The sequence below is a fragment of the Poromitra crassiceps genome, assembly GCF_964638095.1.
Source record: "Poromitra crassiceps genome assembly, chromosome: 13".
In the NCBI taxonomy this organism is placed as follows: Eukaryota; Metazoa; Chordata; class Actinopteri; order Beryciformes; family Melamphaidae; genus Poromitra; species Poromitra crassiceps.
Genome location: NC_139644.1, coordinates 5,350,966 through 5,367,791, shown reverse-complemented (window position 1 = coordinate 5,367,791; position 16,826 = coordinate 5,350,966). Strand labels below are relative to the sequence as shown.

Genomic DNA, 16,826 nt, shown 5'->3' with positions numbered 1-16,826 from the left:
CAATTGACAAGACAGGTTAGATACAGTAGGGGATTGTTGTCACTGTACACGGTGAAGGTTGAGATATGTAAGGGTTAATGCCCGACGAGGTGTACATTATCACTTTTTAAGGGACGACGCTGAAGCGAGAACCGGGCCGAGGCACAGTCGAGGACCGGTTGCTTCAGCGAAGTCCCTTAAAAAGTGATAATGGACACCTCGAAGGGCATTAACCCGCTTATACCATGGTCACTTGCCAACAAAACAAGACCAGTCATTTATATGTCCATGTGTAATAAATAAAGCAATCTAAATGGCTGTTTAAATGGCTGTTATTCATAAGTCAAAGTCTTCCGCGAAATAAAATAGTCCGTCCCACCTTCCTGGCAACAGGGAACCAGGCAGCGCCTCCGTTTTAAAGCCGACACAAACGTTAACTTTATCAGAGGAATGCAGGTTTAACAATGTTTTGCGTTCTACATTAAATGAAGACATTACCGTTTGCCGTTTGGGCGCTTGCTTTATTTTGTATGTTACATACGTATTGGCCAAGTATATTAACATTTACGGGCGAAGAGATTTCAGGAAGTGAACGCAGTCAGGGCGACCAGAGCGGTTTAGTCGGAGAGTTGCGTCAGCGGAGGTCGAAAATGATTAACCATGTAGCCAAATGACTAGCCAGGAAGGGGGCTTGCGCTACGTTTGGATGCATAAATAAAGCTGATAATATACAATTAGAATTTTTTAAACGTCTGACCCTTTCAAAGTACATCACAAAGGGTCCATTTTGCTGTAACTTGATAGCCCTGTTTAATCCAGGACCTTACTTCTTGTAACTTTTGTTCCATTCGCGTGAATGGAGATGTCGGAACTCTCCATTATATGGCTCTGATCACTCTGCTCGCAATGAAGATTCTGTCAGGAGGGAAATGTCCGAAACAAAAATCTAAATTGTAAATAAGAGTTATTTTTGATAAACTGAGCACACGGGTGATTTAAATACTTACTTTGACCGACTCATTTTTTTCTCAACTTACAAAAGTGCCATATTAACTAACCCTTAACGTTGGCTCAAACAGCTCTCTTGATACCACTGTTGAAACTATGGTGCATTGATATGAATGGTGAACAGACCTGACTGAACTACTTTACTAGGTGTACATTATCACTTTTGAATGTACACCCTGCAGCCAATCAGAATCGAGTATTCACCCAGACCATGGTATAAAGCAGAGCTGTATAATAGAAGAGTTCCGACATCTCCATTCACTCCAATGGACCAGTTTTTTTCCAGGAAGTAGAAAGTGGAACTCTTGAGTAAAAAAAGCAGCACTGTCGAGTTGCAGCAAAATAGACAGTTTGTGTTCAATCAAATTGTACATTATCAGCTTTATTTTAGCATGCAAAAGTAGCGCGAGACCCATTCCTGGCTGTTCATTGGCTAATGAGTCTCGCATTTTGGTCCTCCGCTGACGCCACTCTCTTACTAGAGGACACTAGTATAAAGTATAGATAATGTAAATGGTGAAGGTTGGGACATAGATCATCATGAAATCTTTGACCATTTCAACGCTAGAAAGTCCATCTTTCCAGGGTGGAGGTGGTAGTTCTTCTTGGCTGTAGTTAGGCTACAAGAAGCATAAGCAATCACTCTAAGCCTGGGCCATAGAAATGAACAAAACCCACCACCCCACCCCCCACCCCCCCCCCACCCACACACACACACACACACACACGCGCGCATGCACACGCACACTGGACCTTTGCCCCCATCATTATGGGTTAGTACAGTAGCCTATGGTTTGGGTTAGAGGCAGAGCTCCAGTACATTGGTTTTATCTGTTTTCACAACTCACACAACTCTGTGTGTGTGTGTGTGTGTGTGTGTGTGTGTTCTGTCCCCCTCTACTTCTTTCTGTCTCTCTCTCACTCTCCTTCTCTCACTCTCCCTCTCTCTCTCTCTCTCTCTCTCTCTCTCTCTCTCTCCCTCTCTCTCTCTCTCTGCACTCTTTGCTGTTGCTGGCTTTGTTACACAGACTGTTGGGAAGCCTTGCAACAGGAGCTGCAGGAACAACAGGTATCCACCATCATTAAGCAGGTATGTGCAATATTTGCCAATTAATTAACTAATGTAATTAATTAATGTTAGTTAATTAATGTGCATGCATTGTGGGTGTGTGTGTTCTGTCCCCCTTCTGTCTCTCTCACCCTCCCTCTCTCTCATTCTGTCATTCTGTCTCTCTCCTTCTCTCTCCCACTGTCTCTCTCTCTCTGCACTAAAGATACAGATTAAAATAGATGAGAGTAAATAAATGATTGGTCAAAAGGCTAGGTGAAAAGGTGTGTTCTGAGGGTGTTTTGAGACAGTGTTTATACCTCTTTACCCGACTACATCATTTTATAGCTTATAAAAACTGCAAGAGAAAATTATAGCATATATAATGCAATGAATAAATGATAACCCAGCTTTTGAAGAATATAACATTACAAAAGAAGAAATAGAGTGAAATAGTTGCCTCCTGAGAAAATGTATTTATTATTTATGAACGTTTCATTTATTTTCATATTTTATTCTTAGATTTTTCCATGTTCCCCTTTCTCCCAAGTACCCCCTGTAGTACCTCCAGGTACCCCTATGGGTACGTGTACCCCGTTTGAGAACCACTGATGTAGCTGATGTAGGCAGGTTGATTTTTGGAACTATTTCAGGTAAACAACCATGTATTCATCCCCTGAACAGTGAACTTTTAGCTGCACAAAACAGTCTCCCAAGCATGGTGTATTACTCTAAGTAGGTGTGCATGTGTGTGTATCGCTGAGGTATTACTTGGCGTGTCTCTGCAGCTCTCCTCCCAGCCTTCCCAGTGATCTGTCAGATCAGTTTGCACTGACTGATGCTTGGACTCGTTCCTTCAGCAGCAGGAACTGACAGTTCAGCCTCCCGGCGTAATTCAACTGTTCCACCCAATAACACGCATGGAAGAACGACCCAAACAAGAGCCAAGATAAATAATCATAATGATATAATAAATAATAAATAATCTCACACAAATTCACATTTGAGTGACGTTTATGTGTCCCTTAAGATTTTCTGAGGAAAATGGCTACTAAGGGACCTTCTAGCAACGCATAAGGGAATACCTAAGTAGATAAGGGCAAACAAGGGTTTTCCCTTACAATATCCTAAGGGAATCCTTAGGTGATTTTATGCAACACATTTTTTCCTAAGGGAAACTTTGATGAAAATTTAAGGGCAACGGTTTTGCAACCGGGCACAGGTGCTTGCGCACCATCTGGGGTCTATCTGTGCACGTCCCTCAGGGACCACAATGGGAATAAGTTTAATGACTTTATTGTGATATCCTGATGAGTTATTTTATACTGTATGCCTGTTGGTGTATTGTATTTTTTTATTTGTCGAATAAATTCAGCTCGACCGCAGTGCGGGCTCAGTTGCTCCCTTGCCCGCCCTGCAGCTCGCCCGCTGTGCTCCGTCAGCTCGCCCGCTGTGCTCCGTCAGATCACCCGCTGTGCTCCGTCAGGTCACCTGCTGTGCTCCGTCAGGTCACCCGCTGTGCTCCGTCAGCTCGCCCGCTGTGCTCCGTCAGGTCACCCGCTGTGCTCCGTCAGGTCACCCGCTGTGCTCCGTCAGGTCACCTGCTGTGCTCCGTCAGGTCACCTGCTGTGCTCCGTCAGGTCACCCGCTGTGCTCCGTCAGGTCACCCGCTGTGCTCCGTCAGGTCACCTGCTGTGCTCCGTCAGCTCGCCCGCTGTGCTCCGTCAGGTCACCCGCTGTGCTCCGTCAGGTCACCTGCACAGCCCGGGGGGGGAAAGCCATCGTCTCCGTCTGGTTCCTCCCCGATTCCACCTACTTATTATACTCCCATCACTTACAGCTTCAGACTGATGACATCATCACTGATGACATCTGTTCATAATAATAATGTTGTCCCATAGGTGCTGGACCGGTCATGGCCCCCAAACTGAGCGTGCTGCTGTTACTGGCTGTCGTCGTGGTAACGGTCCTGGCCCAGAGGCGACGCCAGCCGTCGACTTCCACGGACGAGTGGAACTACAGAGATGGCTGTGAGCTTCCCTCTCTGTTTACTCTGGGTCAAAGGTCAAGTTCAGGGCTCAGCATGATGATGTAAAGCTAGGTGAAAGATCACGCTGCAAGCATGCTTGTTGTGTATTTATGACTAACTTTTTGCGACCTAGGAAGTGAATTTCCCCGTTGATTTATCCTTGACGTTTTATAAAATTGTAAAATCCTAAAAAAGAGTTTTACTTTGACAAACCAAACGATTCAGCTGCGAGCTGAATCACGAGAGACCATAGAACATTTCACTCGGACCAAAACAACAACAACAAAAAAGAAAAGAAAAAACAAGAATCAAATGTTCATTCAAGTATTAATTTGTCCAAGTAAAACTCTTGAAGGATTAAACGAAACATCAATGGGAGAAATTAGTGGGGAAATTCACTTCCTAGGTCCCACAGTGGTGCTGGTTCAGATGGATGAGGGCAGCAGCATCATCCCACAGTGGTGCTGGTTCAGATGGATCCATCTCATCCAACCTTCACCTCCTACTTGCATTGTAAGTGACCTCCTCCCTCTTCTGTCCCAGCGGAGAAGGTGAGCATGCGGGGCGTGGCCAACCTGACTCAGGTCCTGGACAACTGGAGATTTGACATCCTGAGCCAGATGAGAGGCCTGCTGCAGAACGACCACCAGGCTCTGCTGCCCGACTACGCCAGGTAAGGAGGAGGAGGAGGAGGAGGAGGAGGAGGAGGAGGAGGAGGAGGAGGAGGAGGAGGAGGAGGAGGAGGAGGAGGAGGAGGAGGAGGAGGAGGAGGAGGAGGAGGAGGAGGAGGAGGAGGAGGAGGAGGAGGAGGAGGAGGAGGAGGAGGAGGAGGAGGAGGAGGAGGAGGGAAGGGGGGGGGGCAGGGCGCAGCCAAATATGCAAATATTAAATTTTCCACTGACAAATAAAAGGAATGTCCACCATTTTGCTTGAGGTTCTCTGCAGGGGCTTGGGCATGATTGCTCGCGTTGCATTCATAGGATTATTTATGAGAACATTTTGCAGTCACTTTTCCTGTGTGAGAACTGCCTGCCGCAGGTGATGGAACCCAAACTCCTGACTCAAGTCAAAATGCAAATACTAATTAAATATAGTTGGAGAAGCATTCCAAATCCTTGACTCAAGTCCAAGTACATACGTCTTCAACTTAGAATGTCAAAGTAGAAGTATGGTCTACCATAGGCGATTATAGACCTTCCAAACAGGGGTTGCACCACCCAGAAGTCAATATTACTCCGGTAGGGGGGTCTCAAAAGAAATTTTGTACATTTTAAAATAAAATGCATTAATCTGGGGCACTCTGAGAGCAAAATGAAGAGGCTAGTAGATATGAAGAACTACACACATCACATTAATATCCTCTTCACTATGCTGTGGCTTTACAGTGATGAAAAAATAATTGTCTCCTTATATAGCCTATTCTATCTGCATGATAGTGTTTCCCTTGAAATTAATATGTGGCAGTCAAAATCTATTTGTGGTGCTCAAAATCTATTGTGGTGTACAGTACCTCCACAAACAGATAACTGTGTAGGAGACACTGAATGCTATAGTAGGATATGACAACACATTCCCCAACAACATATCACAATATGCTGAATGACACCTACTGTAGATACAACTTTACCCAGGCTGCAGTCAGGTGATGTTGTACTGGTCAGCTTCCAGGTATGAATGTGTGTGTGAATGTGAACAGGGCACTCCTGAAAAAGAGAGCATTGCTATCAGTGAGACTCCCACTGTATAAATAAAAGGTAAAAAAATAAAAATAAAATAAAAAGAATCATCTGGCCACTAGGGGTTGCACGTGCAGCCAGTGCACCAACCTATAATCGCCCATGTAGGTCTACAAAAGTCACTTCTAATGAACTAAACTGGTTGTCTGTTGAGCGCGCCTCTTAATGCCAAAGAATCTGCAACTCAAATCACTAACATTTAAGTGATAATTTTACCTTTTTGGTGGTGATGCTTTGGTGTACAATCAGCCAGTAGAATAGAATAGAATAGAATAGAATAGAATGCAGCTTCATTGTCCAGCCAAGTCAGGAAAATTGTCTTTAAAAAAATAAAAAATAAAAAATAAAAAAACAACATCGCATCCATGTACATCCCAAAGATGAGATGTGTTTTTAATTGGCATGTGGCTCTTGGTCGGCTGCTGGTGTGAGCTTTCTGAACAAATAATAATACAATAAACATCAGTTGTTGTTTTCCAGAGTAATGAGTAAGGAGTAATGAGTCTGTTTTGAAGATGTAGTGAGTAGAAAGTGTAGATTGTTCTTTTGAAATGGAGCGAGTCAAAGTAACAAGCCTGCACTGAAAGAACAACTCAAGGAAGGAGAGCTATGTGGAGACATGCAGAAGACACCATCAAGCACACAGGATGGTTTGAGTGTTGCTTTAGTTTGATATGATCCAGCCCCAGACCTCCTCCTGCATCCCTCTCAGGCTCCTCCTACATCCCTCTCAGGCTCCTCCTGCATCCCTCTCAGGCTCCTCCTACATCCCTCTCAGACCTCCTCCTGCATCCCTCTCAGGCCTCCTCCTGCATCCCTCTCAGGCTCCTCCTACATCCCTCTCAGGCTCCTCCTGCATCCCTCTCAGGCTCCTCCTACATCCCTCTCAGGCTCCTCCTGCATCCCTCTCAGGCTCCTCCTGCATCCCTCTCAGGCTCCTCCTGCATCCCTCTCAGACCTCCTCCTGCATCCCTCTCAGGCTCCTCCTGCATCCCTCTCAGACCTCCTCCTGCATCCCTCTCAGGCCTCCTCCTGCATCCCTCTCAGGCTCATCCTGCATCCCTCTCAGGCTCCTCCTGCATCCCTCTCAGGCCTCCTCCTGCATCCCTCTCAGGCTCAGTGAGAGTGAGGCCTCCTCCTGCATCCCTCTCAGGCTCAGTGAGAGTGATACCTCCTCCTGCATCCCTCTCAGGCTCAGTGAGAGTGAGGCCTCCTCCTGCATCCCTCTCAGGCTCAGTGAGAGTGAGGCCTCCTCCTGCAGGCCTCTCAGGCTCAGTGAGAGTGAGGCCTCCTCCTGCAGGCCTCTCAGGCTCAGTGAGAGTGAGGCCTCCTCCTGCATCCCTCTCAGGCTCAGTGAGAGTGAGGCCTCCTCCTGCATCCCTCTCAGGCTCAGTGAGAGTGATACCTCCTCCTGCATCCCTCTCAGGCTCAGTGAGAGTGATACCTCCTCCTGCATCCCTCTCAGGCTCAGTGAGAGTGATACCTCCTCCTGCATCCCTCTCAGGCTCAGTGAGAGTGATACCTCCTCCTGCATCCCTCTCAGGCTCAGTGAGAGTGAGGCCTCCTCCTGCATCCCTCTCAGGCTCAGTGAGAGTGAGGCCTCCTCCTGCAGGCCTCTCAGGCTCAGTGAGAGTGAGGCCTCCTCCTGCAGGCCTCTCAGGCTCAGTGAGAGTGATACCTCCTCCTGCATCCCTCTCAGGCTCAGTGAGAGTTGTTCCGCCCAGCGAGCACAGAGAACACAGAATCCCAGCAGGAATTCAGCTTTCCCTTTGAGGCTCAGAATAAGGACCGGAGTTTGTTGGAACACTGTGTGTATTTCTGTGCGTCTCAAACTGCAATTTGAACATGAAAATAGAAACGTGCCATTATGCAACCTGAGACAAAAAAAACAGGCTGGAGGTTTCCACAAGGAAATTGTCTTTTTCCTGCCTCTTTGCTCATGGTCTGGACTGGCACTCGTCATTATGGGCCAACAGTTAAATAAATACCACAGCGCTCTATTTGAGGAAGTCTCCCTCTCCATGTTTCCTTTTCAGTTGATTCATTTGGCCTCTGCGCTCTTTAGTTTCTCATCCTCATCTCTCTCTTTCATGGCCGTATCTAGCTATGAGGACGGGGAGGTCCGGACCTCCCCTAATATTTCAGAGAAAAAAATAAAACAATCTGCATGGAAAAGCATGAAAAACACGGGATCGCTTTTATTTTGAAACGAAAGGCAGGTCAGGCAGGAAGTCATCTGACGCCGCGTCCGCGGTAACTTGATTCCAAGAGAGCAGCAGCATGGTGGTGAGTGATGACTGTCTGTCTGCCTGGCGAGATAATTGAAGGTGAGCGAGCTGCGAGACAGTGAGCGAAGTGAACGACAGACAGTGAGTGACACTGACAGATTTTTTAGCAACAACCAAGAAAGTAAGTGTCTAGTCTGTCTCTTAAGTAATGTTACCTGTGTGACACATTGGGATGCTACTGGCTAATCATGCATGATGCCAATTGCCAAGCTCCCGAAGTCAGGTATGCAGGTGGCTATATGCATGGTTTCAGTTTCATGACCAGATAAGTAACAAAAAGAGGTGGTGTAAAGTTAAAAACAACATAATATATTTTATTTTATTTTTCAATCTTCCTATCAGGAATAAATAAATGTTATTTTTCATTTGGAATATACTAAACTGTATATATACACTGTATATATAGTATAATTATAGTAATATATATTTGATAACTGATAAAAAATTATAGAACATTGTCATGATATTCTAATTTATGGTGATGCACCTGTATGTGTTGTACTAGACTAGATTTGACCGAGGTGGGTATTTGATACTGGGCAATAGGCATCCTTCGCACTATTCAGTAGCTTGAAGCCTTAAACCATATCAAATAATGTTTTTACATTATGCAGGGTTTCATTCACTTATTTGAAGAGTACATGAGCCCACATGTTTGTGTCATCTACTATGTATTTGTTATTGTTGCATTACTCTTGCTAGCCTATAATTTGATAATAATCACATTCAATAATTTGAACCCTTCATTCCAAATTATTTTCAAGCATTATAATGTAATGTAATCAAGAATTTAAAATGAAATATGGCTAAAAAAGGGGGGGGGGGGGGGGAACTAAATTTTTTTTCGAAAAAAATCCGCCTTCCCTTGCTGGACCTCCCCTATTTCGGAACCCTGGATACGGCCCTGCTCTCTTTCTCTTTCATCTTCTCTTCAGTCTCTCATCCTCATCTTTCTCTTTCTCTTTCATCTTCTCTCATTTTGCCTCTTTTGTCATTCCACTCTTTCTGTCTCTGCTTTATAGTAAAGCATCGCTCTAAGTTTGGCCATGCTGTAATGAAAAACATCCATCATCTTTTAAACGTGATTGATGTTGAGCATTAAGGTGCATTTATGAGCAACTACAGTCCAGCGTATTGAGCTGATACTGGTGCTTTACCAAGAATGGATATGATATGATGATGACAGCATTGTATAAGATATATACAATGCTTTTATCCAAAGCGTATATATATATATATATATATATATATATATATATATATATATATATATATATATATATATATGGATATGATATGATGATGACAGCATTGTATAAGTTATATATATATATATATATATATCTATATATATATCTATATATATATCTCTTATACAATGCTGTCATCATCATATCATATCCATATATATATATATATATATATATATATATATATGGATATGATATGATGATGACAGCATTGTATAAGAGATATATATATATAGATATATATATAGATATATATATATATCTCTCTTATACAATGCTGTCATCATCATATCATATCCATATCCATATATATATATATATATATATATATATATATATATATATATATATATATATCTTATACAATGCTGTCATCATCATATCATATCCATATATATATATATGGGGGCGGCTGTAGCTCAGGAGGTAGAGCGGGTTGTCCACTAATCGCTTTGGATAAAAGAGGTCGGTGGTTCGATTCCCGCCTCCTCCAGTCTGCATGTCGAAGTGTCCTTGGGCAAGATACTGAACCCCAAATTGCTCCTGATGGTGTGCCGGTACCCTGCCGCCATCGGTGTATGAATGGGTGAATGTACCTACTGATTGTAAAGCGCTTTGGATAAAAGCGCTATATAAATGCAGACCATTTACCATTTATATATATATAGTAGTGCTAAACCTGCAGTACTACAACAACAACAACAATATGTGTACTACCATTAATAATTTATATGAAGCTTGATAAGTGGGAAAATATGATATTGTTAATCTTAAGGAAGTAATCTCAGACTGACATCATGATTATGATCTGTTGTCTGAAGGTGATATCATAACAGTCTGTAATTCCTTACGGAGCGTGCCCCCCAGTTTGGGAACCACTGGCTTAACCAATCAAATTCTCACTCTCTCCCTCACTCCCGCCCCCCCCCCCCCCCCCCCCTCTCTCTCTCTCCCTCCCTCTTCCCCATCAGGATCCAGCCTCTGTCGGAGGCCTTGGATGACCTGTACAAGGAGTTCAACGCCCTGAAGGCTCACCTGGGCGACCTGACGGAGAAGTTCACCGCCATCGAAACGTTCATCGACGAGGTGAAGACGGAGCGGGCTGCTAGCCCCGCCCCCGGCCCGCCTCCTGCCCCCGCCCCCGGCCCCGCCCGGAGGAGAGTGGTGAAGAAGAAGGCCCCTGTCGCCTAAACAGCCACATCCTCTTCCTGCTTCCTGCCACCTGTTCTCTCCCCTGTAACAGCTGTCCTTTATAGTCTCTGTTCATCCTGTAACAGCTGTCCTTTATAGTCTCTGTTCATCCTGTAACAGCTGTCCTTTATAGTCTCTGTTCATCCTGTAACAGCTGTCCTTTATAGTCTCTGTTCATTCTAGCCTTCCTGGCAGTGCTGCTGTAGTGCTGCTGAAGTGCTGCTGAAGTGCTGCTGAAGTGCTGCTGTAGTGCTGCTGTAGTGCTGCTGAAGTGCTGCTGTAGTGCTGCTGAAGTGCTGCTGCAGTGCTGCTGTAGTGCTGCTGAAGTGCTGCTGCAGTGCTGTTGTAGTGCTGCTGTAGTGCTGCTGTAGTGCTGCTGAAGTGCTGCTGAAGTGCTGCTGTAGTGCTGCTGCAGTGCTGCTGTAGTGCTGCTGAAGTGCTGCTGTAGTGCTGCTGTAGTGCTGCTGTAGTGCTGCTGTAGTGCTGCTGAAGTGCTGCTGTAGTGCTGCTGAAGTGCTGCTGCAGTGCTGCTGTAGTGCTGGTGTAGTGCTGGTGTAGTGCTGCTGTAGTGCTGCTGCAGTGCTGCTGCAGTGCTGCTGTAGTGCTGCTGTAGTGCTGGTGTAGTGCTGCTGTAGTGCTGCTGTAGTGCTGCTGTAGTGCTGCTGTAGTGCTGCTGTAGTGCTGCCGTAGTGCTGCTGTAGTGCTGCTGTAGTGCTGCCGTAGTGCTGCCGTAGTGCTGCTGTAGTGCTGCTGTAGTGCTGCTGCTGTGCCGCTGTAGTGCTGCTGTAGTGCTGCCGTAGTGCTGCTGTGCTGCTGTAGTGCTGCTGCAGTGCTGCTGTAGTGCTGCTGCAGTGCTGCTATAGTGCTGCTGTAGTGCTGCCGGCACTTTGAAGCTAATCCTTCTTTCATTCAATTTGTTATCATCTTATACGATGTCTAATGTCTGGTATTATTCACCCCCAAAATTGAGCTTGGTTTGTGCCACAACGCTGTGACTCTTGGGATTTGCAGTTTTCGCCTTGGTTTGAGAGTGATTCCTGATCATTCTTGGCAAATGGGAGAAGGCTCTTGGTCCCTATTCCCTCTGACGCTTGGTGTTCAGGTTTCCTGCCGCATTGAATAAGCTCCAAATAAAGTGATTATTGCATCATTCAGTCCAGCTGCTCGTCTCTGAACTCCTCAGCAGCTGCAGACGCATCATGCTTTCAACATGTTCGCACACAGACGCATCATGCTTTCAACATGTTCGCACACAGACGCATCATGCTTTCAACATGTTCGCACACAGACGCCTCATGCTTCCATGGGATGGAATGGATGGAATGGAAATGTAATTTACATTCAAATGTAAAGATATTGAGGGTGTGTGGCCAGTGTGGGTAGTGCAGCGATAGATTCCCTGTCTACCAACACGACGGTCGCAGGTTCGAGCCCCCGTGTGTACGCTATAGTGGACATGCCTCTTGTTATACAGTATAACAGCTGTCAGTAACATTTGAATGCTCATCACTTTGACTGAGGAGGTGCAGTGACATATAAACTCCTCTAGGGGGACACACACTCATGCACCGGGCTGCCGTGAGCTTTGGCATGACAGGGCAGGACTACAGGAGATAACTGATAATAACCTATTGATTAATAACCTATTGATCACTGACAGCTTTATAGTAATAGTTTTGAAGCACATGTTAGAAAATGCTTTAGAAGAAAAGATCAAACGGGTGATTAAACGGAAAAGAATAAAATGTACAAAACACATTCAGAAAAGCATTCAAGTCAAATGATAGAAAAATAGCAGAACAGATGAGAAAAGAAACAGATGAGAAAAGTAACAGAAAGCAGAATGCATCACAACAGTTAAGACAATCATAAGAGCAAGTCGTTAAAAGTGCTGTTTGGAGGATTACATACAGCCACATTCACCAGAACACCCTACTGATTATGAATAAAGTTGTGTGGTTTTTGCCTATAGACTGCATATCACGTTTCTAGATATGTGAATATTCATAGACATGTCATAGAGTCTGCTATTGAAATAGTGAATATTCATAGACATGTCAAAGAGTCTGCTATTGAAATAGTGAATATTCATAGACATGTCATAGAGGCTGCTACTGAAATAGTGAATATTCATAGACATGTCATAGAGTCTGCTATTGAAATAGTGAATATTCATAGACATGTCATAGAGGCTGCTATTGAAATAGTGAATATTCATAGACATGTCATAGAGGCTGCTACTGAAATAGTGAATATTCATAGACATGTCATAGAGTCTGCTATTGAAATAGTGAATATTCATAGACATGTCATAGAGTATGCTATTGAAATAGTGAATATTCATAGACATGTCATAGAGGCTGCTACTGAAATAGTGAATATTCATAGACATGTCATAGAGTATGCTATTGAAATAGTGAATATTCATAGACATGTCAGGCTGCTACTGAAATAGTGAATATTCATAGACATGTCATAGAGTATGCTATTGAAATAGTGAATATTCATAGACATGTCATAGAGTCTGCTATTGAAATAGTGAATATTCATAGACATGTCATAGAGGCTGCTATTGAAATAGTGAATATTCATAGACATGTCATAGAGTCTGCTATTGAAATAGTGAATATTCATAGACATGTCATAGAGTCTGCTATTGAAATAGTGAATATTCATAGACATGTCATAGAGTCTGCTATTGAAATAGTGAATATTCATAGACATGTCGTAGAGGCTGCTACTGAAATAGTGAATATTCATAGACATGTCATAGAGTCTGCTATTGAAATAGTGAATATTCATAGACATGTCATAGAGGCTGCTACTGAAATAGTGAATATTCATAGACACGTCATAGAGTCTGCTATTGAAATAGTGAATATTCATAGACATGTCATAGAGTATGCTATTGAAATAGTGAATATTCATAGACATGTCATAGAGTCTGCTATTGAAATAGTGAATATTCATAGACATGTCATAGAGTCTGCTATTGAAATAGTGAATATTCATAGACATGTCATAGAGTATGCTATTGAAATAGTGAATATTCATAGACATGTCATAGAGTATGCTATTGAAATAGTGAATATTCATAGACATGTCATAGAGTCTGCTATTGAAATAGTGAATATTCATAGACATGTCATAGAGGCTGCTACTGAAATAGTGAATATTCATAGACATGTCATAGAGGCTGCTATTGAAATAGTGAATATTCATAGACATGTCATCGAGGCTGCTACTGAAATAGTGAATATTCATAGACATGTCATAGAGTCTGCTATTGAAATAGTGAATATTCATAGACATGTCATAGAGTATGCTATTGAAATAGTGAATATTCATAGACATGTCATAGAGTCTGCTATTGAAATAGTGAATATTCATAGACATGTCATAGAGGCTGCTATTGAAATAGTGAATATTCATAGACATGTCATAGAGTCTGCTATTGAAATAGTGAATATTCATAGACATGTCATAGAGTATGCTATTGAAATAGTGAATATTCATAGACATGTCATAGAGTATGCTATTGAAATAGTGAATATTCATAGACATGTCATAGAGTCTGCTATTGAAATAGTGAATATTCATAGACATGTCATAGAGGCTGCTACTGAAATAGTGAATATTCATAGACATGTCATAGAGGCTGCTATTGAAATAGTGAATATTCATAGACATGTCATCGAGGCTGCTACTGAAATAGTGAATATTCATAGACATGTCATAGAGTCTGCTATTGAAATAGTGAATATTCATAGACATGTCATAGAGTCTGCTATTGAAATAGTGAATATTCATAGACATGTCATAGAGTATGCTATTGAAATAGTGAATATTCATAGACATGTCATAGAGTCTGCTATTGAAATAGTGAATATTCATAGACATGTCAGGCTGCTACTGAAATAGTGAATATTCATAGACATGTCATAGAGTCTGCTATTGAAATAGTGAATATTCATAGACATGTCATAGAGGCTGCTATTGAAATAGTGAATATTCATAGACATGCCATAGAGGCTGCTACTGAAATAGTGAATATTCATAGACACGTCATAGAGTCTGCTATTGAAACAGTGAATATTCATAGACATGTCATAGAGTATGCTATTGAAATAGTGAATATTCATAGACATGTCATAGAGTCTGCTATTGAAATAATGAATATTCATAGACATGTCATAGAGTCTGCTATTGAAATAGTGAATATTCATAGACATGTCATAGAGTCTGCTATTGAAATAGTGAATATTCATAGACATGTCATAGAGGCTGCTATTGAAATAGTGAATATTCATAGACATGCCATAGAGGCTGCTACTGAAATAGTGAATATTCATAGACACGTCATAGAGTCTGCTATTGAAACAGTGAATATTCATAGACATGTCATAGAGTATGCTATTGAAATAGTGAATATTCATAGACATGTCATAGAGTCTGCTATTGAAATAATGAATATTCATAGACATGTCATAGAGTCTGCTATTGAAATAGTGAATATTCATAGACATGTCATAGAGTATGCTATTGAAATAGTGAATATTCATAGACATGTCATAGAGTCTGCTATTGAAATAGTGAATATTCATAGACATGTCATAGAGGCTGCTACTGAAATAGTGAATATTCATAGACATGTCATAGAGGCTGCTATTGAAATAGTGAATATTCATAGACATGTCATCGAGGCTGCTACTGAAATAGTGAATATTCATAGACATGTCATAGCGGCTGCTACTGAAATGAATATTCATAGACATGTCATAGCGGCTGCTATTGAAATAGCACGGACCGGAGGCCAGTAAGGGTGTTGTGGTCGGCCTTTCACGTGGTGCGAGCCGTGTTCGATCCCCAGTCATGGTCACAGCATTTCCAAAGTCAACAGTTCAACTTGAGTCACATTGAATGTTTTTGTTATTTAAGCCTAACCCAAACCATAATCCTAACTTAAATGGTTTTACATGCCTAAATAGAACCAGTTATTTTACTTGCCTAAATATAACCAACATTGTTAAAGTTGTTTTATTTGCGTTTAACGTTGGAAAGGCAGGCAGTGAGGTTTTCAAATTCACCACAGGCACCGTTTTGCTTCAAATTTATGTTGAGATTGTAGGTTTGTAGAGATGTAAAATGACACATTTAGAAACATGCTTCGCCTATGTTTGGCTTTAGATTGACATACATTTATTTGATATTCTACACATCCCTGGTTTGGTATATGTAAAATACCAATGTTTTTTCTTTCTTCTTCTGGCGATTGGGTTGTTCTCTTTCACAGTGAGATTTCTGTCTGCTCTCCTCGTGAACAGTCATCTTTCCAAACCTGCTCTCTGCTCTGCTGGCTCCCTACTGGACCATCTCAAAATCATTCACAACATTTGTATTCTAGTCATTCAGCCCACGCTCTTATCCTGAGCGACTTGGGACGACGGAGGGGGTGAGGGTACAGCGTCTTCAAGAGCACTTTGACGGCCTGTCCTTTAACTCAGTGGTTCCCAACCTTTTTTGTCTTATGTACCCCTTGAGCTGTTTTTCCATGACAATAGTACCCCTCATTCATGCGTGTTGATGATTACATGCAAGTAAATCTATACAAAATATATGTTTCACTGAACTGCCGGTGTTTGGGCTTTTTAGTTGTTTTTTTTGCCATTATCATTAGCAGAACAGCAGTTGACACTTGCCAGCAGAACTAGTTGCGGCACACACATCACATTTTAACAATGGGCTTCTGAAATGACTTGGAATATATATATATTTATCATTTTGGAAGTAAATTGTATTCCCCAATCATTCCAAGTACCCCCTGCAAGCTGCTCAAGTACCCCTAGGGGTACACGTACCTCTGGTTGGGAATCACTGCTTTAACTGTCCATTACGAGCCTATCCGTCTACCCAGCAGGCTGTCCTGCCACCAGTGTTCTGCTTATTGCCTGTACAAAAGGCTTTTGACCACCCAACGATGCAGAGACGGAGACAAGGAAACGTTTTTAAACATCTTTACTGACTTTAAAGGGATAACAATGGCCATCATGTCCCGATAACACAGCAGGAATAAATGTGCATAGCTAACGAGTTTTGCAAAGAGCTAATGGTGATCTTCTTCTTAGCAGTTGGAATAACATATAGGGATAACATAGCACAAAAAAACAGCACAAAAACATAGCATACAAAAAAAATTGATTTCCCCCCCGTAGTTATTTTTTGTTCTGCTCAAACTGAATGTTTTATGGTCACTCACGATTCAGTAGGTCGTGGGTTGGCTTGGTTCCAGCCTTAAAA

General features: G+C 42.5%; 1 protein-coding gene across 1 annotated transcript; it reads left to right on the top strand.

The window, feature by feature from the left end:
• The first annotated feature begins 1,944 nt into the window (after positions 1–1,944).
• LOC310788242 (uncharacterized protein) lies at positions 1,945–11,681 on the top strand. Its single transcript, XM_083649784.1, has 4 exons — positions 1,945–2,077; positions 3,937–4,065; positions 4,608–4,737; positions 10,310–11,681. Exons 2-4 carry the CDS (start codon positions 3,951–3,953, stop codon positions 10,527–10,529), a joined length of 465 nt encoding a protein of 154 aa, XP_083505910.1. The 5' UTR covers positions 1,945–2,077; positions 3,937–3,950; the 3' UTR covers positions 10,530–11,681.
• Positions 11,682–16,826: the final 5,145 nt, after the last annotated feature.

Coding starts and splice junctions, on each gene's coding strand:
- LOC310788242 (XM_083649784.1), top strand. CDS start 3,951: ATGGCCCCCAAACTGAGCGTGCTGCTGTTACTGGCTGTCGTCGTGGTA. Junction 4,066..4,607: donor GTGGAACTACAGAGATGGCT/GTGAGCTTCCCT, acceptor CTTCTGTCCCAG/CGGAGAAGGTGAGCATGCGG. Junction 4,738..10,309: donor CTGCTGCCCGACTACGCCAG/GTAAGGAGGAGG, acceptor CTTCCCCATCAG/GATCCAGCCTCTGTCGGAGG.